We start from the raw sequence: 25,678 nt of genomic DNA on the forward strand, positions 1-25,678 counted from the left end.
AATCTGTAATACTGTTCTAGTAAAGAGTTATTTAAGTAGTACTTCAAGGTTCTCCATTCTTAGATGTACTTCTAACTTTTAAAAATAAATACTCATCTTTGAATCTGAGATGGTCAGTCTTCATACTTCCTTACACTATAGTGCAGGTATATGTGGTGGGTTTGCTTCTTTGCTTTTTAGAATATTCTTTTTTTTCTTTATTGTAACGATACTTAGTAGGGACATGAGTTATTCATATAGGATCAAATTGCATGAAAGACTGAAAAGATCTAAGGTGAAATCTTGCTTCCACTTGCTGCTGGTAGTGAGAGTATTGCCCTGGATATCAGGGTGCCAGAATTCCACCAATTATTTTTTTAGATATAGCCTCCTCTATAGATGGAATTTCTTATTAATTTTTAAAGATAGAAGAAGTGCAAAATACATTGGTCTGAACTAAAGCTACCCTTAACTGCTCATCATTTGCCTGCAGAACCCAGCGCAATGTGAGTGGTCCCTTTGCACCGGGGCTGGAGATCACCTCCAAGTTGTTTGCAGTGTCCCATGATGCAAAGCTGCTCTTTAGTGGAGGACACTGGGACAACAGCATCAGAGTGACATCTCTTACGAAAGGCAAGCTGGTTGGACAGCACCTCAGGCACATGGGTTAGTAATTGTTTATATCGTGAAATGAAAGGTTTTGCTTATTGTGTCTTGATGTTTGGTCTTCTTGGAAATAATTGTAGCCAGTGCACTCGAGCGGACAAGCCCAGCTGTTATAAAGGAATGGAAGCATAGGAACAGAAGAATATTTGAACCATGATTATACATAAATACTTCAGCATGACTTTTTAGTCATTGGAGTGATGGTTTAATGTCGTTTCAAAAGAAGGCTTGACTGCTGGTTTTAGGTAGCAAAGGTGGTTAAATCAGGTTGGTACACCTGTACAAGACTTCGTTGTTTAATATAGTCTCATCAGCCCTTATCACAGTGAACTGACTGCAAATCAGGATACGTTGTTGGTCTGTTACATGCACATTGTCACTCTGTGGGAAGTTAGTTTTAAATATTTCTGTGATGATAACCTTGTGTTTTCTTTCCTTTATCTAGATATTGTGACCTGCTTGGCAATAGACTACTGTGGAATTCATTTAATTTCAGGCTCCAGAGACACTACCTGCATGATATGGCAAATAGTTCAGCAGGTAGGTTATTTAGGCATACTCTGAGAAGCAGTTTCTGAATGCTTTTTTGTGCTCCTCTGTCTTGCTGTGATGGTTTATTGATTTCCTTTCAGGTTGGCAGGGAAGACAGGCCACTAAAATTGATTAGCTTACTAATTTTACTACTCCCATTGTCTTCTGTATTTGAAATATTCACTATACGCATTAGTTACTTTACAGCTGAAGTACAGTATTTCAGAGGCACTCTTAAAGATGTCATAGATTATTTTCAGGATAGGCAAATATTGTTCCCCGTTGTACAGATAGAAGAACAAAAAAGAGACAGTGCTTGAGACTTCCTAAATTTGTTAGAACAGTGTTTATAGTTGGGGATTTTTACATTTCTAGGCTGCTGTTCAGTGTACTACTTGCATTTTAGCATATTGTTTCCACTGTTGAACGAGTACACTAGGAGACAGCAAAGCCAACACTAGTCTGTGAACTGGATTTATGCTGGCATTTCAGAATTCTTTAATATTGGTCTTGTGCTTTCACACAATGAAAGTGGTTGTGTGATGCATGTGTGTACTCACACACGAAACGTGAGGCCATTTCCATTGTTAAGCATTTAAATGCTCATTTCTGATTGCTGCATTACAGGTAACATGAGTAGGATTAACTGCAGGGGGAGCTGTCATACTATGGACAGCACATTTTGTCACATCACCTTGTTATAATTGAACTAAAGTCAGCACATTAAACCAGTACAGTGGCGTGTAACTGCATGTCTTTTTGTGGAAGCCGTCTTTTTGGTGGGAACATTTAGAATTCTTTCAAGAAGTACTTTGTACCAATAGTGTTTGGTCAAAAAGATGAGACCTTAGTGCTCACAACAGTATTTTTTTTGTCTCAAGTGAGGATAAATGTTGAGCATTTTTTAGTTTATCTTAGTGTGAGTTAAATAAGTCATCCTTTGGAGATGATATTTGGTTAGAATTGTTTTTTCTTAAGACTTCTCATGTATTTTTTTTATTTTTCTTTAATGGATATCTAAATATCTTGTATGTATTGTAAATTCTTCTTGTGAGAATTTTCCCTTGGTCTTTACAAAGTGGCAGCAATGACTGCATGCTGTCACGTCCATTCTACTTGTCTGCTCTGCATTTTTTCCCAGCTCTGTATTTTGACACTTGTTCTGCATCCCTGCATTCTTCAGGCTCCCTGGCCTTGCTTGACTGCCAAATATCTATCACAGAAGTGACAATAAAGAGTCCTCTTGGAACTATTTACTAATACCCGCTCACTAAGCACAGGTCTTGCCGTAGGACTGGTCTGAGGATGTCTGTATATGCTGGAACAAAAGTACTAAATGATTTTTTTACACCTTGCAGTCATGTGGGAAAATTACTGTTTTTAATGAACATTATTACAGTATTTCCTTTGTATATTGTACTACTGGTAGTCACTGAGAGAGAATATTAGCTCTTCCTTAGAAGATCAAACAGAGTTGCTGTAATTTTAAGGAAAATAACTTTCAACTTCTTTAAGCATGGCTGTGAACATAGTGCTTAAGTGCAATGTAAACTGTAAGAACTGAACAAGCCCAGATACACAGATGAAGAAAAAGTGGGTAGATGAGTGGATCCTAACTCCTATTAGGATTGCTAACTGTGGTGTAACCTGGACATCTGAAGGGATATAAACAAGGCAGCTAAAAAGCTCTGTCTTCCACATGTCCTTCGTTCATTCTTGTGATGTCAGTAAATAGCACTGCTGACATAAAAGGTAAAAAATTGGAATTGGAACAGATGAGTTATGCCTTCGCTTTTGGTCTATGTCAAATATACATCTCCCACAACTGATAGTGAAGATACCAGAAATTTATTTTTTGTTTGTCCTTCAGCTGCAAGAGAATGTGTCATTGCACTTTTTGTTACTCTCAGGGAGGAGTGCCTGTAGGTCTAGCACCTAGGCCGTTACAGATCCTTTACGGGCATACTGATGAAGTTTCGAGTGTTGGCATCAGCACTGAGCTGGATATGGCAGTGTCAGGATCCAGGGTAAGCATTGTCATACTTTCCCTTCTTTGCCTTTTCTTTACTCAAACCATAGAGCATGTTTGAAGTTGATGAAGAATAATATAAAAATGTGACTGTTTCATGATGTTTTCTTCAGCCTTGCACATCAAGATGCTATGCATCCTCTCCCTTGCTGCCTGCTTAAATTGGGCTGTCTCAAACTGCTCTGCACAGCATGGGCCTCAGCTGCCATGTTGTGTTATTCTGCACAGATGAGCTTTAATGAGTGTGGACTTATTTGGAGATCTTAAGCTTCTCATAGGAACAATTGTGTGATAGTTTCATGCCTGCTTCCTTAACCTTGAAGGTTCTGTGCAGCTTATTTGTGTTCCAGCAAGACCTGGACAGGCTGGAGAGTTGGGCAGGGAAAAATTTAATGAAATATCACAAGGGCAAATGTAGAGTCTTGAATCTGGGCAGGAACAACCCCAGGTTCCAATATAAGTTGGGGAATGACCTGTTGGAGAGCAGCGTAGGGGAAAGGGACTGGGGGTCCTGGGGACAGCAGGGTGACCATGAGCCAGCACTGGGCCCTTGTGGCCAGGAAGCCAATGGGACCTGGGGTGGGTTAGAAGGGGGTGGTCAGTAGGTCAGAGAGGTTCTCCTGCCCCTCTGCTCTGCCCTGGGGAGACCACACCTGGAATCTTGTGTCCAGTTGTGGCCCCTCAGTTCCAGCAGGACAGGGAACTGCTGGAGAGAGTCCAGCGCAGCCACCAAGATGCTGCAGGGAGTGGAGCATCTCCCGTGTGAGGAAAGGCTGAGGGAGCTGGGGCTCTGGAGCTGGACAAGAGGACACTGAGGGGGGACTCATTCATGGGAATCAATATGGAAAGGGGGAGTGTCAGGAGGATGGAGCCAGGCTCTTCTCGGTGACAACAAATGGTAGGACAAGGGTTAATGGGTACAAACTGGAACACAAGAGGTTCCACTTAAATTTGAGAAGAAACTTGTTCCTGGTGAGGGTGTCAGAGCCTGGCCCAGGCTGCCCAGGGGGGTTGTGGAGTCTCCTTCTGTGCAGACATTCCAGCCTGCCTGGACACCTTCCTGTGTAACCTCATGTAAGTGTTCCTGCTCCGGCGGGGGGATTCAACTAGATGATCTTTTGAGGTCCCTTCTGATCCCTGACATTCTGTGATTCTGGGATTCTATTTTACTGTATGACTCTGGCAGGCTGCTGAACTCTATCCTGCACTTAATTCTTACTCATATATGTGACCTGTGAAAGGGCTGATTTGCTGTCTGTCCTTCCCCTATTGCCCTATTTGCATTTATTTTTCATGTGCCTGTAGTACGTTGCCTTGAGGGGAAGGTTTCTTTGTGTAGCGTTCCTAATGCTCAGGAATCTCGATCTCCAGTTAAGGATTTAAGTGCTTTCATAATATTCCCTCTCTATTTAAATATTCTTTCTGTGTGTTGCGGTAACTTACCTGCTGAGTAACAACTTACCTAAATTTGACTGCAGGATGGAACTGTTATTGTCCACACTATTCGGAAAGGTCAGTACGTGAGGACTTTGCGACCACCTTGTGAGAGTTCTCTCCTGCTGACTGTTCCCAATCTGGCTGTGTCCTGGGAAGGCCACATAGTAGTCCACACCAGCATAGAAGGAAAGACTACTCTTAAGGTACTTAGGTTCATGGCATACCTCTCTCTCTTTCTCTGAAGACATTAGTCATAAATGTTGTTAACTTTATCCTTCTTTTCTAAAGTAATAAGACTTTTTGAGCATCCTGTGTCTTTTTCCATATTTTTTTTTTTTTTTTATTTTGCTAGTCTGTGTGAGTGAAATTGGATTAAAGCTTAAGTCACAGACACACTGTGCACCTGTAAGTTTCATTAAAATCTCCCAATACTTGCAAGGAAGATGCCCAAGCATGTCCCAATGAATCTTCGTGGGAGAGCTGCTTTGAAGTTGAAAACTGGGGGAAACAAGTTCCACTGTGCACAGAAACTGAAGTTTGCAAGGGGAGCAGTAGGTTTGGGGTGTAAGATGCCCAGTGAAGACACTGAGGTTTTTTAGTTTTAGAGGGAGAGCTCTAAGGTTCACAGTGTAGCTTATTCTGTCCATTGAGTAGCTGTGTAGTTGCTTTAATAAGGGTAGAGGTGTTAGGATTTCTATGAACATGGAAAATTTCTTGAAGACAAGTTTATTGGACGTAGGCATGCTAGCTGCTATGGGAAGATGGGGACAGAAGAGACCAAGGTATTGTCAGGCTGAAAGAACTTCAGGTGGTCACGTTAGCTATGTCTTTAATCAATCAGTAATTCATTGCCTTGTCCAGAAAATACTTCTAGATCTAGCTCTGGGGAAATATACCTATTTCCTCCTGCTTTTCAGTTTGGGTTGGAGGAGGGAGAGTGGCAGTGGGGCTGACAATAAGAGTGCTCTTTTCCTTTCTTCTTCCTTAATAAAAACCCTTATAAAATAGGGACATGTCCATTAAATCCATGAATGTTTTTAGAAAATTTGGAATTGATTAGATGGATAGGTAAGACGATACCATGTTACATCAACAGGTGATGAGAAATGACTTCAAAAATTTCCATACAGAACCTGGTGTACATACACATTGCGTATAGGCTCGGTAGTCCTGTATCATTCGACAAGGAAACTGTTGTCATCAGTATTATCTGTGGGTTATTACCCAAGTTAGCTCCTGTTAGTGAGCTAAAGACACAAATAATACAATCTTAAATGTCACAGAGAACTGACTGGATCCTTTTTGATCTTTTCAGGATAAGAATGCATTACATCTCTATTCTGTCAATGGAAAATATTTGGGTTCTGAGACTCTGAAGGAGGAAGTGTCAGATATGTGTGTGACTGGCGAGTATATAGTGATGGGCAGCTTACAGGGATTTCTTTCCATACGGGATCTCTACAGGTAGTGTACCACCATCAGCAGTTTATTATCGAGATGCAAATATAAAGATTTATTGAGAAATGGCTGTGTAACGTGGGCTTTGCTTGGTGCTGTAGGTGGTAACCATTGCTTTTTTCTGTATTCCTGAAAGAACTCTTCTATGGGGGAACTAAGATAAGGAGAAAAGAAAAATGGGAGGTTATACCAGGCATTTGTCCCAATTATGCACCTAGAACTGACAGAATTCGGGAAGAGCTGTGTCTGACATCTGCGAGCTGTGATTGTCCCCATGTCTGATTAGTCACTGGGAGCTCAGCAATTGCAGGATCACGTCTCATGTGGTTCTGCACTGAGTTTCAAACTCTCCTTACTGCTGCACTCTGTAGAGCTCCATTGCTCCTCAGAATTGGAGAGATCTTTGTTGTTTAGGCAGTTGTGGGGGTAATGTTACTGTTCTTCAGTGAAAACATCTTAATTTACTGACACATCTATGCCTGTTCTTGTTATTTGAACTCCATTCTGGAGTATGACTAGGTCGTTCCGTAGCAGTTTACAATAATTGAAATAGCGAACCGGATATCGAGAAGCTGTGTTTTATAGTGCATCCCACAGACAACAATTTCAACTGCAGTGTGATTCTTTGCCATATGTGCAAACACATACGTGATGAGCTTTGTCTCTGTGGTTTTTGATCATTGCAGCCTGAGCCTGAGCATCTCCCCCTTAGCCATGCGACTGCCAATTCACTGCATTTCTGTCACCAAAGAGTACAGCCACATCCTTGTTGGCTTGGAGGACGGCAAGTTGATTATCGTTGGTGTTGGCAAGCCCGCAGAGGTAAAACCCACCATCAAGAACTTTTTCTACCGAACAGTGGGAAGCTCACTTATATCTGCTTTCCAGTTGAGCAAGAGGTCTCCTCTATGGCAGGGTAAATTTAAGAGCAAGTTTCAGTTTTCAGTGGGAAAAAAATAACTATTGAGACTGCTCTACTGAAATTTCTCATTAAGAATCAAAGGTTTATAGGGATCACAGATGGGAAGCTCAGCTGGACTAACTTGCAAACCTTATCACTCGCATCTGAATAAGCAAAGTCATAGTAGCTAACTTTTTCTGAACGTGATAGTGTTGTCAGTCACTTCTTGATGAAATAATTTTCCAGAAGAAAACTGGAAAACTGGAAGCGAAAGAGAGCAAGCTACTTTATTTCTCATGCTTTCTGTCAGATCTTTTGATACGCATTGATTGACACTGGGGAAAAAAATATTACTGCTTTCTGTTCAGAGTCTCTGATTACAGTGCACAAAGAATCACTTGTGTAGGTTTCCGATATGCTCTGTGCTCCATATGGTGAATAGAAACTTGTTGGTACTGGTACTGCGTATGCAATATCAAATACAGAGCATCCATCTGTCAAATAGCTGTGCCCAATTTTGCTTGTGCAGAACGATTTTGCTTTAAGTACTTCTTGTCATGATTTTCAAAGTACTTGGGTTAGTTTAAACCTGCTTCTCTTTATAACCCAATCTCCATTGTGCTGCAGTGTATTTATTTGAACATGTGATTACCACTTTTGCATGGCCTTTAGTAAATGCCAGAAAAGTGTCTTAATTTAATTTTATATTTTAATTGTGAAAACAGAGCGACTTTATTTGCTGGTAGTTTAAAGTGTTTTAGCTAGGAGATACATGGTTTTATATTTGAACCAGGCTTCCCACAGTGTTAGCCTGACTTTGTTTGCAGCGGATGGGGAGGGAGGTTCCCACTGACCTGCAGCTGGACTTTGTCCTACTGCACAATTGACAGAGAGGTGCTTCTGATGGGGTTAAACATACGTTTGTAATGACAGTTTTAATGTCACTGTCATTTCTCAGCATCCTGTTCCTTAGCAAAGATCTTTTGTAGGCTGAAATGTATGTATATCATTAGACCGGAGGCTTTTTTTCTTTCAGCTGTTAATCACATCTATTTTTCTAACTATGGAGAAAGTGTTGTTCCAAAGACTGGATTCCTTATATGAATTTTTTTTTCAGGATAATCTGTTTATAATTCAGATGATCTGCAAGCTTAATATCTATGTGAATAGATTTTTTTTTTAAGGAACAACATTATGTCCCAGATTTTCTAGTTTTCTATAATGCCATCAATCAATATATTTGAAAAGCATATGTATGTGGGGTATTTCTTTGAATTATTTGTAGTTTGGAAGGAATATATTAATTTCTAGAATTTTATCCTTATACAGAAGACAGTGTTGTAGTTCTGGCTTTTTGTGGTGATACTGATCCTTGGGATAAAGGGAGAGACCAACTTTATTGTGCATACGGTGAAATGCTGCTTGGTATTAAGATTGGCCTTTAGTGTTTCTGCATTGACAGTATCCAGTACGAAGTGAAGTACAACAAATGTCACTGTATTTTTAACAATGACGTGGCTGTTTGGGATGCTGCACGGTCTGGGGGATGCTCACCCGCCCGTGCCGATGCCTGTGCCTTTTCTAGCAGGCTGCTGCTGCAATGACACCGTTGTTGAGCAAGCTTAACTTGTAGTTCCGAGTGCTGGGAGCTGTTCTCAAAGCTGCGCTCTTCAGACACGCACCTTGTTTGTTGAACTGTGAGAGATTTCACAACCTAATTAGCTGCCAGGCTAATCGCTACTGGCCAATCTTAAGCCTTATATTTAAGAAAGAAATTAAAACAGTTTCTTACAAATTGTTGACAGATGGCAAACCTACCAGATGCTGGATTTAACGTGGCCTCTGGTTGCTTGTTATCTGTCTATACTTCTGTATACTTACTCAATATGAATTACTTCTGGTTTAAATTTTACTCTGGGCACTTCACCCAGGATCTTTGGAAGACTGTATAAATCTGACACCAGGAGATAACCTTTCTCTCTTTCCTCCATTCTGCTGTCACTGCCTTGCATTTTGCTTATCTTTTCCTTTTCACTTCTAGCAATTTCTGTTTGAAATCTCTAAAATAAAACGTCCTTTCTTCTACTTTGGTTCTTTTTTGCTTCACATTCACCTCTTTTCCTTCCTATCAAAATAGCAATTGAAACACTGTTTCTAAGCGATTTGAAGTAGGATAAGTAACAAGTCTGCATTACTTGGTAATAACCCTTTAACCGTTCAAAACCAGAGAAGACTTTGATCAGTGTTTTGTCTGTTGTTTTTTGTCAGTCCCAAGAATCATCCCTAAGTGTAACTTTTGGTTTGTTTTCAAATAATTTTTGTTGGTCTAATTTTGTTTATGCAGTACATTGTAGTGCCTGCATTTCACCAGAATCAGTGTCTGAATTCCTTTTTAATTTATCCACCTTATCCCTTCCCCCTCCTTTTGTTTCTCTGAATTACTTTTAAACAGATGCGCTCAGGTCAGCTTTCCCGAAAGCTGTGGGGATCAAGCAAACGGCTCAGCCAGATTTCATCAGGAGAGACTGAATATAACACTCAAGATTGCAAGTGATTGCTGCTACCTTCTCTTGTGGATTCCAGAAACATGTCTAATCTTTTGGTCACTTTAAATGTGTATCTCAACTTTCAGGGGCTTGACTCTTAAATCTGTTGAAGATGAACCAATGGTAGAGGTACAGTAATAAGCATATGTACTCATGCAAGTTAGCTTGCTTGCATATTTTTCCTTAACGGTGTTGACTTGCTCACAGCACAATCCCTCTCTAAATGGCTGCTATAACTGTGTTTCAGGAATAAAATGAAAGAAAATAAAACAAAAACAAAGACACCCAAACCTTCAAACCCAAGCTTGCTAATTGAATTTAAGATAAGTAGCATTTGATGTAAAGCTGCATAGGGTCAGATGTTCCTTGATCACAAAGAGGGTATTTGGCTTTGCTTTGACAGCATTGTAATTCCCCAGCAGTAAATTAAAATTCTGGCAGTTGCAGTGGTCAGATTCAGAATTGAGATAGGTGACATTACAACCTTTTCAATATGTTTTTAGCCCAATGAACAATGTATTGCAATTTGTTCCTGTAAATGGCTATTGCTATCTTTTTTGTAGCTCCAGTCTTAGGCTGTTCTTCAAGGAACACCTGTGTTGCACTACTTGATTATCAGAAATTGGTTAAAGCACAGACATGAATAACTTCAAAGGAGTTGAAGGTGGTAAAGGAGCTAAAGGAGGTAGGAAATACTTGCTGCTGAAAATTATTTATATTGTTAACTAGACTAAGAAATACACCAAGAAATACCGTAATATATGTAATATCTTGAAAAATACAGAGAAATAATCAGTATCTATATTGGTCAAAGATCAATCTGCTTCATTAGTAAGGCAACTCGGACCAACAAAAGATGAATTTCCACTGCAAAATCATTTTGACAGCATTGCAGCACAATTTAGTTAAATGGCACCTTTTTGTTTCTTGGCCTGATGTTCAGCAAACTAGTTGTTAGCCATATATTTTTTTCTGTAAAACAAAGCAGGGCAACAGATAACGTATCCATTTTCAAGATGTGTTTAAGACATGGGAAAAGAAAATATCAGATCCTTATGTGCGCTATATCCAACAAAATAGCTATGGATTTTATGGTGTATTTTGGAGAAGCCATTACTGGTGGGTTTTTTGGTTTAGCAATACATCGTGATAGAAGGGTGTGTATTTCCTTGTCGTTCTGACATTTTTATAATGTTGATTACAATGATAAACCCTATACTGTTAGAAAACCCTAGTACTGAGGGAAAAATAGGAATTTTTGGATCGGCGTACGAACGTATGTGTGCATGTGTATAGATGTGTGTATGTTTGTGTGTATATATGTATATACATGTATGTATGTCTGTTAAGAGGAGAAAATATCATGGGGTAAGGGGCATATAGATATAAGACAAAACTATAAGTGATTGTTGGCTAGTATGTGTCCTTTTGGCTATTGCTTTCTTCCCCCACCATCACTTTTCTTGTCATTTTTATTTATTTATGGAAATGAATGTGTGTTGTATCTCCTATAAATGTTACCAGATACTCCCTGTGTCTGGGGAGCTGTTGAACTACCTGAGGAACTCCATAGGGTATAATCTCATTTCATTAACTTTTAGCACAATATTTATTAATTTTGTAGAAATAGTAATACCTCCTTACCCAGCAAAAGGAGAACCTTCACAAGTTCTGTTAGTCTCATTCAAACTGTTTTCTTCTCCTCAATTTCTTTACTGGAAAAAAGAAATCCCTCTTAATGACTGATTACTCTGCTGTGTAAAGAAAGTTGCATTGCTGCTTCTTAACTTTTCTAAATGAGATAATAAATCAGACTAGTGAGCAAGTGGGGTCTATGCATAGTTGCAATATTCTGATTAATCACTGTGAGAGACTGGATTGTCTGGAAGGTTAGGAGAAAATAAGAATTATTTCTCTGAGTCACTTGACAAGAGAGCATTAAGTTTCAAGAAACAGAGTGGTGTGGTTATTTTGAGGCTCGATGTACGTAAAAAAACCCACATCCCCTATTTTCAAATAAGCTATAGAGAAGTGAAAAATACTATTTTTAATCAATTACCTATCCAGTAAGAATACTAAGGATACTATGAAAGTATTAAGTGTGTATATGAGAATGTGACGTATGTCTGTCCATTTTGATTTCATGAAGAAAGAATTTCAGGGAAGCTCTTTCGGGAGCAGTTGAGAAGAATTTCAGTTCAGCTCTGAGACTTTCCTGTATTATGGGAAGCTGAAAACAACTCATTTGGGGCATTGAGTTGGTGGCTTTTATAAGAATGCATATATGTTCTATTTAAACGCATAGATGAGTTTAAGTGTTTACTTGCAGGGGAAGGGGGCAGGAAATGATGATGTTTCAGGCTGGTAGAATCAAGTGGAAAAACTGAGGAGACAGGTTTGGTGAGAGCATCAGGGTTTTTTTGTGACTTGCACAGAGAGGGTTTGAAAACGTCCTACAGTGGTTTAGGTATGTTTATACAACAGTTGAATTAATGTTGTTAGTAGTTTAATGTTAAAGAATACTGAATACACTCTGTCAGTTTAAGTAAAATATCATGTAGTTGCAATAATTGGGGATGAAAGAGTTAATGGTGAAGAGCTTTGACATTTGAATACCGTCATTTTAGTGCATCACAAGCATTAGGTGGTCTTCACCAATATCTGGGATGGGTTTGAATGTGGAGAGTTCTCAGGCTCAGACTTGAGCCTGGTTTGTGCTCTGCACGATGCAGTGGAATGAAGAGGGGACGGGTGAGCTCGGAGCTGCCTCGTGCTCTACGCACAACAGCGACAGCCATCGCCTTTTGATGTGTTATCTGGTCCTTGAGGATGGGAGGTGCACACCAGCTCTTGCCAGAGCCTTGCTGGAAAGACCCCTGTAGGTCTGAAGGTCTGCACTTTGCTTTTACCTAAACCCAGCTCTAATTGAAAGATATAGGTGGTCAATGTGAGCGTCAGCTGGTGTGTTGTTTCTTTCGGTTTTAACGTATTTGTGTAAGTCTTTTTAAAAGTAGAAGGTGATTTTTTCTGATCAGCTGTTCACGTTGGTTGAATTGCAGTCTGTTGTGCAGTGCACTGTGAATTAGTGAACTGACTTTCATAATTCTTTGATTTCCTCAAGTCAGTAAAACTTAGGATCACATTTTGTTTTTCATGTAGGATTGGTGAAATAAGATTTTCCTTTGCTTTTGAAACAAGATTTATTTAATTGTAAAAATTAAAGCTGTGAGATGAGAGCATTCTGATTGGGAATTCAGAATAAAATAGTCTGAAGCGACAGTTGTTTCCTAACACTACACTTGTCAAGATCTTCTTGGTGGTATCTTCTTTCTTTTACTCTTTGGAACAACCCTAATGATATTTATAAAAGCTGAAGATATGCTTACATTCAAAGCTGAGCAAGTAGGAGTGTAAATATGGATATCTAAAAGAAACTGCAAACTGACTCTTTTCATAGCTGCATATAGATGAGAACAAGTAGCTTGCAGCATTGAGTCACTTCTCCCTAGCACAGTTCTGAACTTGCATACCAAAGGATGATATTTAGAAGACATCTCTCCTTTATTTCAAGTAAAATGTTTGTTAAATTTCTCTTTATCAATTCACTTGTAATTCTTGGTAGTATTTTAGTTGTCTTTTCATCTATAGTGAAGAATCTTATCTAGTCTGTGCAGTTTTTCTACTACAGGAGCATTCAGAAAGCAGAATATTTGCTGTTCAAGTTAGCATCTGACTTAAGCAAATTATCCTATATCAATTTACTTGTTATCTAATACTCACTAATAGGATATCTAAAAACCAGCTTTTCTATTATCCATGTACTTTACCAACACCAACAAAAAAATAATATTCCCAATCTTAAACTAACTGCACTTCTCTTCATGGTTAATACACATTGTGGAAATCAGGTTTTAGGAAGCCTGTTTTGTTTTAAAAAGAAAAGAAGAAAAGGCACTAACACACACACATTACAGTTGCTTTGCTAATCTGCAGCATTGATATAAAGAAACATTTTTCCCGCTGTTATACCTTAGATCACGAATGTTATCACAAAAGAGGTTTATCAAAGTCTTTACAGGCTTTAAATAGTCTAGTCAATTGGCTGCTTCATAAGGATCCTCTTTAAAGTTGTATTTCTGTGTCCTTTAAGTGCAAAGAACTGAGTTTCTGCACTGTAAAAATTCTATATGGAACTGATAACAGTCCTACATCAGTCTGCTTTAAGGTAGTCTGCAGGAATTATGAATTTATTTGTAATGCACAATAATTAGGTAGGTCTTTTAACTCGTGCCCTAATCAATGGGAGCTGTAAGGCTCACTTCCCTACACCATGGCCCCCTCCTCCGTGTTTCCTCTGTCTTTCCCAATCTCGGTTAACAAAATCATTACAAAATACATGCACAGCAGCCAGATGCTTCACCGAACTTTTACTGTGTATCTGTATTTAGTTGAAAATGTGTATCTCTATAGGAATTATGGTATGGTAGGGAGCTTTAGAGCTAGGGAGGGCAGTAGAATAGATGTCAGCCCTTCTGTTCCTGCATTGAGTCTGTGTAGACACATGCTCTGTGTTGTCACCTGAAGGGACTCCTCTGTTCCGCCGCTAGTGGCCCCTTGATAGCTAGCTTAGATGCTGAGGCTACGTGCTGTGAATACTTTATTTCCTGTCAAGGAATCTATTTGAAAAAACAACATATGAACGCATATCCTAATGTGAACCTAAGGCCTGATATATTAAATATTCTTAGATGAAAGCACAACATAGGGTTATATTTAATTGGGTGGAAATTCAAGCATGTGCTTCAGTGCTTTCTAGAATGAGCTTTTCATGCTTTTTGGTTTAAAAGACTGTGTCAGTTCCAGCTGTAAAGACACTTGTTAGCGGTCTCCTTTGGCGGAAATAGTTTTTGCGCAGTCATATGCATCTGGGTTCACTGTACACCAACGTTAGACTCAACTGAAGCATTGGGAAGATGTCTTTCCTTACATCCCAAGGAGCCACATTCTCCTTCTTATTACTGATTGCCATTGTTAGCACATACTGTCATAGGAAGCAAGGGTTTTCTGAAAAGCTACAGTTTAAAATAGCCATCAGATGCCTGAATGCAGAAACGCCTCCGAAGGCAGCACAGCATGTTGTGCAGAGCCTGAGCCGAGTGCTGCTCATCTTACGGCAGGCTTGAACACCCCAGGTGTGAGGAACTGCTTGTAGCGTTAATTCAAAGGTACCCTTTGGTTTCAATTCAACTTTTCACTGTGCATCTGTGGAAGAAAACTGGTGTGTGTTTCTTTTAGTTACCATTTACCCAAATAGCACACATAAAATAGATGTTGCGCTGCTTTTCGTCAGGAGAGCGTTCCTCCAGTTGTGTATTCTTTTTATTTTCATCTGCTGGGCTGGGAAGTTTGGCAGGAGCTTAGGTCTGTGATTATACTCAGCACAGACACAATTTTAAAACATGTCTTCTGTCCCAGAAGCATGATTGTCAGTAAAGATTATGGTTTAAAGCTGCTAAGGTGTTTTGAGATTGAAATATAAAACATCCAGCCATATATATCAGAGATCTAACTGAATTTACAGGCCACTTGTTTATTTAGCTTCCTGTCTCAGTCAGTATTTTCCTCTTGGGTGAGCCATATTTTTTGCCTTGAAGTAGTAACTTTTCAACATAAACTTAGTGTTGCACCTGACAGTGCTGCTTTAGTCATATGTAGCTGTGAGCTATTGCTTGAAGAAAGCCACGAGGGGAAAAAAATCATCAAGGAAAACTTGCGATACGTGTTCAGATTCAACTCTTCACAGAAGCAGCTTTATCTAAGATTAGAGAAACGCTGCTCATTAAGATTTGCGTCCCTTCAGTCTGTTTTGGTGGAAGCCGTGATGCTGCTCAGCTTGCTTGATGGATTTTTACTAAAGCTAATGAGAGAGTGGAAACAAAGGCCTTACAGCAGCGGTTAACCATATTTTCTGATAACTCTTACAGATTGTGCAATTATAAATGGATTTTTAAATGCCAAAAAATGCCTTTTTTAAGAGTTAAATGTTAGGTAGTGGGGAGTGTTGTAAATATCTACTTTCAAAATGAGCCTTCAGGCACTGTAATGAACTTGCTGACAGTCTTCTGTGCAATATCTTTTTCCCTTCTGAGTGCTTTAAGAGTATACTATATGTCTTATTTTGTTTCGATCAGTATGTTTTAAGAGTGTGTATATTGGCTAACGATGGATTTTCTTTCTGTACAGCATGGTGGAAGATGTTTCAAAATTTTGCACTTTTCTAGGATTTGCAAGTTTGTAACCTGACAATTTTTAACATGCACACTTTTGTACATAATTAGTATTGTATCTATTTAACATGAGTCTGAAGCAAATAAAAGCAATTCAATGCATAACTTCTCCCTTTATTAACAGCGCAAAAATGAAACCAATGGTGTGGAGTACACTAAAGGAACAATTATTTCATTTGGCAGGTAAAGCTGGGCAGCAGGAAGAGCTGACTTGCTATCCAGTCTTGGTTGTGTTGAAATAACTTTCTTCTGGTGGGGAAGTAATCAAAGTGGATACATGGATGTACAGACACTTTCAGACTAAGAATAGCTATGATTACTCAAGTATTGCAATAAAAATTGACTTTTTGCTGGTAGAGGTGTCCAAGACATGAGTTAGGTTGGGGAGAAGAGCCCACTAATGCATATTTATCTTTATTTATGAAGATAAGGTTCTCCACTCACCCTGGAACTAGAAGCATCTCTCTGCTTCCTCCTCATTGCATTCCCATAAAGTGACTTTTGCTGCAGAATATGCAAGGCTACAGATTCTGGAGATTACTGTCGATCAGGAGGAAACTGAAATCTGTTCCAGGCTCATGTTCAGTTGGTTTCTTACCCCTGTAAATGAGACAAAACATGTTGTGAGCTTTAACAGGAGCTAGGACAACTGTGCTTCCATCTGTTACGAGGGACAGAACAAAGCATCCTTATTCAGAACATGCAGAGTTTTGACTCTCTTCCTTGCCTGCATCATGGGAAAGACATATTAGATTTCTTGGTAAACGTTCATATGACTAAAGACATGAGTTCCCGTGTTCTAGAGTTGAACACTTTAGGGCCAAACTGGCATTCCTCTGACCTTCAAAAAGAGAATGGGAAAGGGAAACAAGGGATTAATTTCTGATGTGAGGAACAGGCAGCGTGGACAAGGAGTCTAACAGAAGTCTCTCTTCCTATCTATCTGAAGGAGGATATCCATTTCAATTCAAATGAAGCATTTACCTCAAAAACAGACGTGCTCCTGTCACTCCTTGCAAGGTGGCTTTGTCTCCTTCCACTAGCAGCATCGCACCTTCCCGCAAGCCCTAATGTAGGTGTAAGCATTTAATGTTATTTTCAAGCTATTTGAAAGGCTAGAATGCTTGTCACAAGCAGTCTTAGTGCAGCTCGCCATGACTACCAACAAGACTTTCTCACTCATTTATTTCTAACAAAGTTGCCAAGACAAATTTAGGTGAGTTATCTTGTTTTAGAAGCTGCTTTTCTTGCTTATTTTTCCCTTTTAAAGAAGGACAAACCATTAAGGAGAAAAAGAAAATGTGTTTTTCCAGTTGTTGAGCATTGATAAGGATCATGGCTGAAAACATTGTGACAAAACTAGTTCAGCCAGAAGACACATTCAGAGCAGGGGGAACTGTGATCTACACATCAATGACGAGCTAAGGAGCCACAGATCAGGCCGGTTGACCGACCAGAGATGGAGGATGTGCTGGGGGGCACATAGCCCCATCTCATTATATGTCCAGCTTGGCAAAAAAAGGCGAAAAGTTGAGACCCTTTAACATGGCCCAGGGCTTGTTGAAGCTTGTTTATCTTTTGCAATCACCACTTCCCCCTGATTTCTGCATGACACAAAAGGGGCAAGCCGTAGACCCTCAGTGTGGCCCAGGACTTGTCCAGACTTGTCCCTCTTTCACAATCACCACTTTCCCCCCCGACTCCCCCCAAGACTTTCCTCTACTCTGGGAGCTATACAAAGCTCACCTAAACCAGCACGGTTTGGGGAATACCAGCTCGGCCTTGCCAAGGGAATACCAGTCTACCAGTCTCAGCGAAGGGAATACCAGCTTGGCCTCACCAATACCAGCACGCTGAGGACCCTCACTCTGAACCAGACATTGGAGGACGCTGTGCTCCTGACCCCAGCATCCTCGCCGTGGAACACCAAGGCTACACATCATCGTACAAGTCCTGTCATCCACACTGTGGGGCCGTAAGAGACTGGATCCCTCACTCTTTTCTTTCTTCCTTTCTCTCTGCTCTTTCCTTCTCTCCTTTTTTCTATACCCCCATTTCTTTGTCTCTCCTTCAGTACTCTCTTTCTCCCTTTCCCTTTTGAACATATAAGGATAACACCATCTTTAAGCTCTGCTGTTGATCTTTGGTTAAATTTCATATTATAGCTACTGATGGTTGCCAGCATATCGCTTGCAGTAGGATTTTCGCTATTAACGTGTTGATAAGTTCTGTTATACTTTTTCCAAGTCACCATTCGCTGTAACCAATATTCCAACAAGAACTTTTACTAAAACTCACAACTGAATTGGACCTTGGAGGTGATTGTCTGTCATTCACTTCACATAACCGCACAGAATTAACCCAGAGTTAACTCACACCTGTTCTCATCTGTTGAGTCAGGGCGCGTGTCATGTCTAGAGTTAACTCATCCATCATCCCATCTGTTGGGATGGGACAGTTATTATTTCTTTTTTTTACACCAGTTACAGGGTGTTTCAGAACAACAGACCCCAAAACACCTTGTGTTGTGATTTCAGATTGGGTCCATCTTTTTGAAACACCCTGAACTTGTGCTGCCGCCATTCTTAGATGCACTTTGGGCCAAGCACCAGCCAGCTGGGTTTGTTAGAGCACAAACTTTATACTCCAAGCTGAAGCACAGGGACAGGAAACGCAGAGGTCCCACTTCCCCAGACAGATGTACTGTAATTACTACTGAATGAGCAAATTCAGAACCCACAGAGAATGAAACATCATGTAAAGTTAAGAATATCTGCAAAAAGATTCAGGGGAGGTATCTTACAATCTGCATGCACATCACCCCCAACATACACCATATGACTAGCCAGTGACTGGAAAGATCAGAGCTGCCTAAAATGTGTTTGGCAACAGGACTCCACACATTTAATCAGCAGAATGCATTTCATGTGTTCTAACACATCTTCTGCAAGTAAGCAAAACCCAAGGTTGAAGCTCTTAGCTTTCCATGCCCCAGTTCTGTAAGGCTTGTCAGGCAGGGAAATCTCCACTGCAAGCTAGCAAGAATGCATTTAAAATATTTACTGTGCTACAGCTATGAACTTCCTGACTGGGAACTACTACTCACCAGAACTGGAGGGGTGTTTGGTTCTTCGTGACACTGGCGAATTCTTTCCTCTCTTGTCTCCTGCAATGAGTGTAGATTAGCTGCCCAGGCAGTAAGGTAGGACTTGGAGCCCTCCAAGTAGCATGACACGAAGCAATTTCATAACATTAAACAAATCAGGCACTTGCCCTCAAGCAGAATGCTTTCGTTAGACTAATGTATTGAAGGTAGTGGCAGGATTTACTTTAATAGATACATATTTTACCCTTCTTCACTAGCAGCAATTGCTGTAGATTGATCAAACAGAACTAACACAATCCCTAGCCTGAAAAGCCTTAAATTTTACTTCCACTCAATTCATCCAGCTCTATTTTTTTTTAATGCTATCTCCATGATCACTCTCAGAACAAGAGCACTGAGGACAGTGGTGGAAGCAAACGCCTGTGATGCCACCTTCGTGAAAGAGGGTAGTGACCCATGGATTTCCACTGATTACATATCTGCTTGGTTTGTCCTCAAGTAGGTAACGCACTGAAGAATTTCCTGCTGTGAACAGCTCTGCCGTGTTTTCTGAGGGTTTGCTGCTGAACTGAGCAACAGTAGTTAAATCAAACCAGAAGGATTTGTTGGTAAGGAAACACAGGAACACAGGAGGGACTTGGTACAGCATAGAGCTTCTAGCCTCCTCCGGGAGAAACAGCAAAAGCTTTTTATAGGGAAAAGACTGCCTGCTCATCTAGTGACAAGCTAAGATAATTAAATGAGTACCTATAACTTAATCTAAATTCTAGAAGCACACCCTGATCCTCCATCTCTTTAGTGTCCCCTAATTCTTAATACTTCCTCTACCCACAAAGAAATTTGATTACAAGCATTAGGCCTGTCAAAAGACACACCATAGAAACTCTTCCCTAAGGAATTAGCTCCTGGCAGGCTCCTCAATAATCGGCTCCTCCATAGAGTGGAGATGTCAGTCTTTGTACTTGATGGTTAAAGTGTTTTTCTTTCAGCCACACCAGCACACCCGCGTGCTCAGTGATGGACATGACAGGGGGTGCTCTCTGCAGGGACACTGGCGCCTGAGTATTTTCTCACACAACAGGTTTGCATGCAATCTCAAGACCTCCCTGTTCTGATGGGTCCTTCAGATATTTAAGCCTCTTAATGTATGTTTAAGTTATGTCTTCTGAAGCAGCAGGTAAGACAGACTATGGCAGAACTTTCCAGAAACACTATGCGTTGCACCTTAACATTTCAAATTTCTCTCTCCCTGCCCTGCCCCAAATTCCACACCAGGTATGAAGCAACAGTATTTCAGACATTGCAAAGTATTGGTGAGAAACACTCTGTTCCACCTCACTAATACTCTTGCCAACTCCTCTTCCCACTCACAGGAAAGCTTTAGGGAGGAGTAAAATGTTACTGCCTCACTGGCATTGCCCCACGCACATTTCCAGCTGCTCTAGAGAGCAGCTGTTAGAGTTATATAGCTTTGTAAGGCCTCACAAATTCGGACTGTTGTTACACCGCTGCACCCTGGTTACTGCATTAGCTCTGGCATGGTTTACTTACACCCATGTGAGTGCTCTTCACATCTGGGTCCAGGTAGTGGGGGTTAATATTAAAAGGCACTAAGCCTAGGGCCTGCAGGGAAGGTGGATAAACAATTGGCATGTCATTGGTAGTATTGATGCTGATCGTAGCAACGTTGGTTCCTGCACTGGATCCCACGTAAGGAATCCCATCCTGGAAGACAAAAGCAATGATTAGTATGCAGTATCGCAACTAGGAATTACGTTTTATAGCATCCATCAATCTCAGAGACTCAGCGATCAGATCAGATTTAGTACTTCTAGCTCACTTCACTGCTGACTTCATAAGTGAAAAGCAGACAAACAAGAATTCAGATTTTTGAAGTGTGCAATAGTTTGTATATGTCATGATTGCTGGAGAATTAGCTATTGAATGTCCTGCACTTGCAGCTCTGTGACCCCATCACAAGAGGGAACTTATAAGGTAGTCAGTGCATATATTAGACTTTGCTATTAAGAGAGGAGAAACTTGTCTACATTGCAGTTAGAGGAAATATCTGAACTAGCTTTTAACTACCTTCTGAGGAGACTGGGCCACCTGAAGCTGAGTACAATGTTGCCACGGCATCAACTTACCGGCACTATGACCGCTGTAGGTATTACTATTATGTACGTAGCACTATGTACGTAGTAGTATGTACTATGCTGTACCTGGAAGGATTCCACACAAACATACAAGCGTATGGATAATGCTAAACAATTTGTAAGAATAAGCTACCTGGAGAGAACTGGTGTGAATATAACCAAATACCTATCTAGATTTCACTGGGGGCCCAACATTTTATGGTGTTTCTGCCCACAACAGGCACTGAGCTTCTGTATATTAAGACAGCCTGGCTAACCTTTCTTCTTGGCAGCTGGCCTTTTCAGATACTGCACTTGCATAAATCAGCCTGAAGTCATTTGCTGTTCCACAGTGCTAGAGGAACACCTTGCTTCTGTTCTCCGCCATGGACGGCATCTTTTTGCTGTGCCTTATGAGATTCACCAGCCAGAACGGGGCTGCTGACCAGAAGGGCTCAATGGCACTCGTACCTCTCAATTCCAGGTCAAAGAGGTACTCAAGGTAATTACACCACTTTCAACATCAACAGGGTGTTGTCTAGAAGGCAGGTATGGATCCAGCTTTATTGCTGGTTTATTAGCAGACAACCTGCAACTTGAAAACATCTATATCTATTAACAAGATACAAAGTGGATATCTCAAGCTGAAAACCAGAGTTTCTGGACATAGATTAAATTCTTTGTTAGTATTTAAAGTTGATGGGCTTCCTTCTGAGGTGCTGTGCAGCATTGTTGATCCTAAGGTTCTACAGTTCCACATGTGGGAAACTGCTCTAGACAGACAGATTGCTGACCTTCTTTTCAGGCTTCAAGGATTAATGACAGCCTTATTTGGCCACAGATTTCAGTTCGTCAGGCTGCATGAGATGGCTCAATATTTGAAGTATATTAAAAATAAATATGTGGAATCAACTCGGATTTGTCTGAACAAGAGCTTGTACATGAGATCCTGCCTTTCAGACTTGGCCCAAACCCTGTAGTTTTTACCTCAAGAACTCTTTTCCTGATCTCCTGTATCAGGCTGTGGTCATACAGAGCTTTCAGGAGACCGAATGTGTTCCCACCTCCTGCAGAAAGGGAGTCCAGCTTATTTAACATGCTTTCACCAACAGTTTTAATTGAAGCCTTTACAAACCAGGCAGACCCAGTGATTTCTATGCTCTGTTCAGGCTATTATCCTGATCTGAGCAGCACTAAAACCAGAAACTTCAGACAAATGGTCACTGAGCAGGCCATGGGCTCATGCCCTGAGTTGTCCTTGGAACACCAACGCTGGCTGTTCGGCAGCAGATACTGTTCTAATACGAGGAGCGTGGCATTGGCACTCTGCTCAGGTTAAGCACAGTGGCCCTGCATCTTCCAGACTTCATAAGGCTCATACAGCTGCTATGATCATGTTTTAAACCCTGAAGTACTGTTCAAATTAATAACTTGAAACTTACTGGAGATGAAGTTCCATTGATAAATTTCTCCTGCTTCCCTCCCCACCACTAAATTCAGGGTCTTACTGTTCCCAATTAAAGCACTGTTTTCTGTAGTTGCTAGTAATCACTAGGCCCAGCTTTTTCATTGTTGTCTCTACAGTGCCAGCTCTGAGCAGGACTAATCCAGTGCCCTTTATAAACCCTCATCAAGGAGCAAAAAGTAAAACTTACCAATAAATATTGCTTCAGATTTTCTTACAGCTTCCACTGGATCACAGGATTCATGAATGCTGTCCAGCCCATAACCTTAAATGAAAAAGTATTCACTTTTGCCACTCCAGCTTGGAAGAAGAATGTGGTATGGTCAGACCCCTTCTGCCTTCTCTCCATACCCCACTCAAGACAAAAGTCTCACCAGACAACCAGGGAAACTTTGGAGAACTCTACACCACAAAACTGTATATGTCCTATGTTAGTGCAGGGCTTATGAAGCAAACCTTTGCTTTATGGATACACATGCTCAGTGCCTAAGAGCAGAGCACTTCACTCAGCAGGTGCCACCTGAGGCACAAAGTCCCCCTGAGCATTCCCGGCTCACTAGAAAATGAGAAGGAAAAAGCTGTCAGTGTTCAGCTTGATTCTGAGTCTGTGATGTGCCATCATTGGTCTAGCATTACTACAAATATCTGATCTTTGTCATTTGTTTTTTGGTAACAGTTAAAATGTCTGGCTTTGACAGATTTGCCTTGCTGGGGTTCACTAAGTGCGGGAAGTACCAGGAGAGCCAAAAGTACATGTGACATCTGATAGCAGCAACCTCTGCAAGATAAGGAGCAAGGTGTGCTGCCCAAGGAAGTGAGTACTGCTTATTACTACAGTAACAGGTCCAAAGTTATCCTGAAAGGTGATAGATATGAGACGGAGATGTTGCTGCAGGCTGCTCTGAAAAGATCTTTGCTCGAAGCAAAGCTCAGTTGCTGTTCATCATGGAAATATCTGGCTGGTTGAAATGCATTATAGTCTTCACTTAACCCCAGTAGCTGCACGGCTTGAGCAGAGGTTTAAGATGCATGGGAAGAAACATTCCCTTATGTGACTAAGGAGGATAAAAAGATGCCACTTAGTATTTAGGAACCAAAACTTCCCCCCTGAAGTAGTTACAAAGTGTTTGCAACAAGATTTCTTCCGGAGGCCTCTAAAGCATGGACTTCTAGGCACAAGTCAGCAACCAGCTCCGTGCTGCAGTCCCTCCAGTTACAGCAGAGCCGGCCAAACCCCTCTTCCCCTCTCTGCAGCACCACCCCCGTTCGGAGCCCAGGAAAACGGACTGTGGCAGCGTTGACGCCCAGGGGCGTTCACCACCTCGGCTCCTCTTACAGGAGCGGCTGGCGAGGCCGGTCCCGGGCACGGCCGGAGCCCGACACGGCCGCTCCCTCGGCAAAGGCGCCGTTTCCGCGCCAGCTGCCCGCGGGACTCTGCGCCGGGGCGCTCCAGCCTTACCCAGGCTTTCAAACTGCTCCCTGGCGGTCCGGGCGTAGGCATCTCGGTCGTGCAGGGCGTAGGGAACGAACAGCACCCGCTTCACCTTCCTGGGAGAAGAAAGGGGAGAGAGCGCTTAGCGCGGCGGGGGGGGGCCCGGGCAGGGTCCCGCAGCCCCTCCGCAGCGCTTACTCGCCCAGGAAGCTCTTGATGTGCTGCTGGCAGTGTCCCAGGTACCCCCCTCCGTGCAGGGTGGAGTCGGACACCAGCAGCGTGCGCCGCGGGCCCCCCATGCCGGCCCGGCCCGCTCCTTCCTGCCCCGCCGCGGTGGGGCCGGGCCGGCGCCCCCGGGAGCGCTTGTTGCGCAGGGCGTTCCCGGCCGCAGGCTGCGGCACACCGCGTGTTCTGCGCGCCCCGCTGAATCCCGCTTACAAAGGCGTTGTCTGCACACCTTGGAGTTTTGCACGTATGCTGCTGTCCAGGGCAAAATCCGGGTGTAAGATCTACATCACAAACCTGAACGTTAAAATTTTTACGCAGGGATCTTTCAACTAGGTCTATAATCATGGTTTAGCCAGTGAGACCAGGCACACACAATTGATTTGCTTCAGAAGCCTTAGTAGGTTTGAGGCCTGAAGATGTGGCTTATCCAGCTTTTGTTTAATAAGTTATGCAGCAGTATTGATGTGGAAAATCCAGCTCTCCTGCTGGAGAGCTTAATCTTAAAATCTTAAATTCAAGGAGGTTGATCCATTTCCTTTCCCTCTCTAGGCATCTAGGCAAGCATCAGTTATCCCTGGGCTAGCTCCAGCTGATGAAAAGTAAGTGCTTTCTGTCTTCGTACCGATCAAGTTCAGCATTGGCAGAGGATGCTGCTCATGACCAGACACCCTCTTTGTGTTCCTCAGGGATGGCAGCTTGCCAGACATCATTGCCAGCAGCAGTTTGCATGAGTTCCTGGTGAACCTTCATGAAAAATATGGCCCACTGGTCTCTTTCTGGTTTGGAAGGCGTCTTGTTGTCAGCCTTGGCTCCATTGATCTCCTGAAACAACATATCAACCCCAACCGGTTGTGTAAGTGTTCTTTGCTTTGTTTTTGAGTCCATTTGTTCCTTCTGGCCTTGCTTGGCATCCTATGTCAAAGGAAGCTGGGGCTTCATTCTAAGTAGAAAGAAAATGAGACTTAGTTTGTAGCTGTCATGGTGGGTCAGGTATGTCTTTGGTCCTTCTTATTGGAATTGGGCATCAGTGACCAAGAGTTGCTGCTGTCCAATGGCCATCAAGAAATTAGCATGCTTGTGTCTTTTACCATCTCCCTACAAGCAAATGTTGATGGAAAACGTAATGCTCATTAGTAACTTGAAACTGCAAGGTGAAGATCCTGGAGCCATTTGGCAAACATTTTAAAAACAGCTTGAAATACAATTTAAGAGAAGGAACTTTGCTAAATTAAGTCTGAAAACAGCTGTACTAGATTGTGATAGCTCACTGGTGTGGTTCAGTATGGAGGTTTTTAAAGTAATATTTGAAGTGCTTTAACTTCTGTTTTTCTTTGGTGTGTGGAACTTTGTGCTGAAAGCTTCAAATGATCTTCCAGACTTGGAAGTGATCAGTGGTGCTGGTAGATGAGTTCGCCATCTTAGTCCTGGGAGGGTATTTGAATTTATGGTGTAAGCCTCTTAGGTGGGTGCTTTTCTTC

General features: G+C 41.6%; 2 protein-coding genes across 2 annotated transcripts in view; one reads left to right on the top strand and one right to left on the bottom strand.

The window, feature by feature from the left end:
* LOC308041704 (neurobeachin-like protein 1) overlaps window positions 1-9,704 on the top strand; it is a gene marked incomplete at its 5' end in the record, with an annotated part of 51,727 nt that extends 42,023 nt beyond the window's left edge. Inside the window, 7 exons of the mRNA XM_080346609.1 lie at window positions 473-645; window positions 1,091-1,185; window positions 3,087-3,203; window positions 4,684-4,845; window positions 5,958-6,106; window positions 6,787-6,922; window positions 9,454-9,704. Coding sequence (XP_080202735.1) covers window positions 473-645; window positions 1,091-1,185; window positions 3,087-3,203; window positions 4,684-4,845; window positions 5,958-6,106; window positions 6,787-6,922; window positions 9,454-9,555 — 934 coding nt within the window. The 3' untranslated portion in view covers window positions 9,556-9,704. The remainder of the gene's footprint in view (window positions 1-472; window positions 646-1,090; window positions 1,186-3,086; window positions 3,204-4,683; window positions 4,846-5,957; window positions 6,107-6,786; window positions 6,923-9,453) is intronic.
* A 6,651-nt stretch (window positions 9,705-16,355) lies between these two features.
* Window positions 16,356-24,271, bottom strand: LOC308041620 (alpha-aspartyl dipeptidase-like; the record flags this gene model as incomplete). Its single annotated transcript, XM_080346411.1, has 8 exons — window positions 16,356-16,434; window positions 16,819-16,901; window positions 18,941-19,000; window positions 20,492-20,665; window positions 22,063-22,142; window positions 22,731-22,805; window positions 24,000-24,088; window positions 24,171-24,271. 8 exons carry the CDS (start codon window positions 24,269-24,271, stop codon window positions 16,356-16,358), a joined length of 741 nt encoding a protein of 246 aa, XP_080202537.1.
* Window positions 24,272-25,678: the final 1,407 nt, after the last annotated feature.

Source organism: Nesoenas mayeri (assembly GCF_963082525.1).
Source record: "Nesoenas mayeri genome assembly, chromosome: 6".
NCBI classification, from domain to species: domain Eukaryota; kingdom Metazoa; phylum Chordata; class Aves; order Columbiformes; family Columbidae; genus Nesoenas; species Nesoenas mayeri.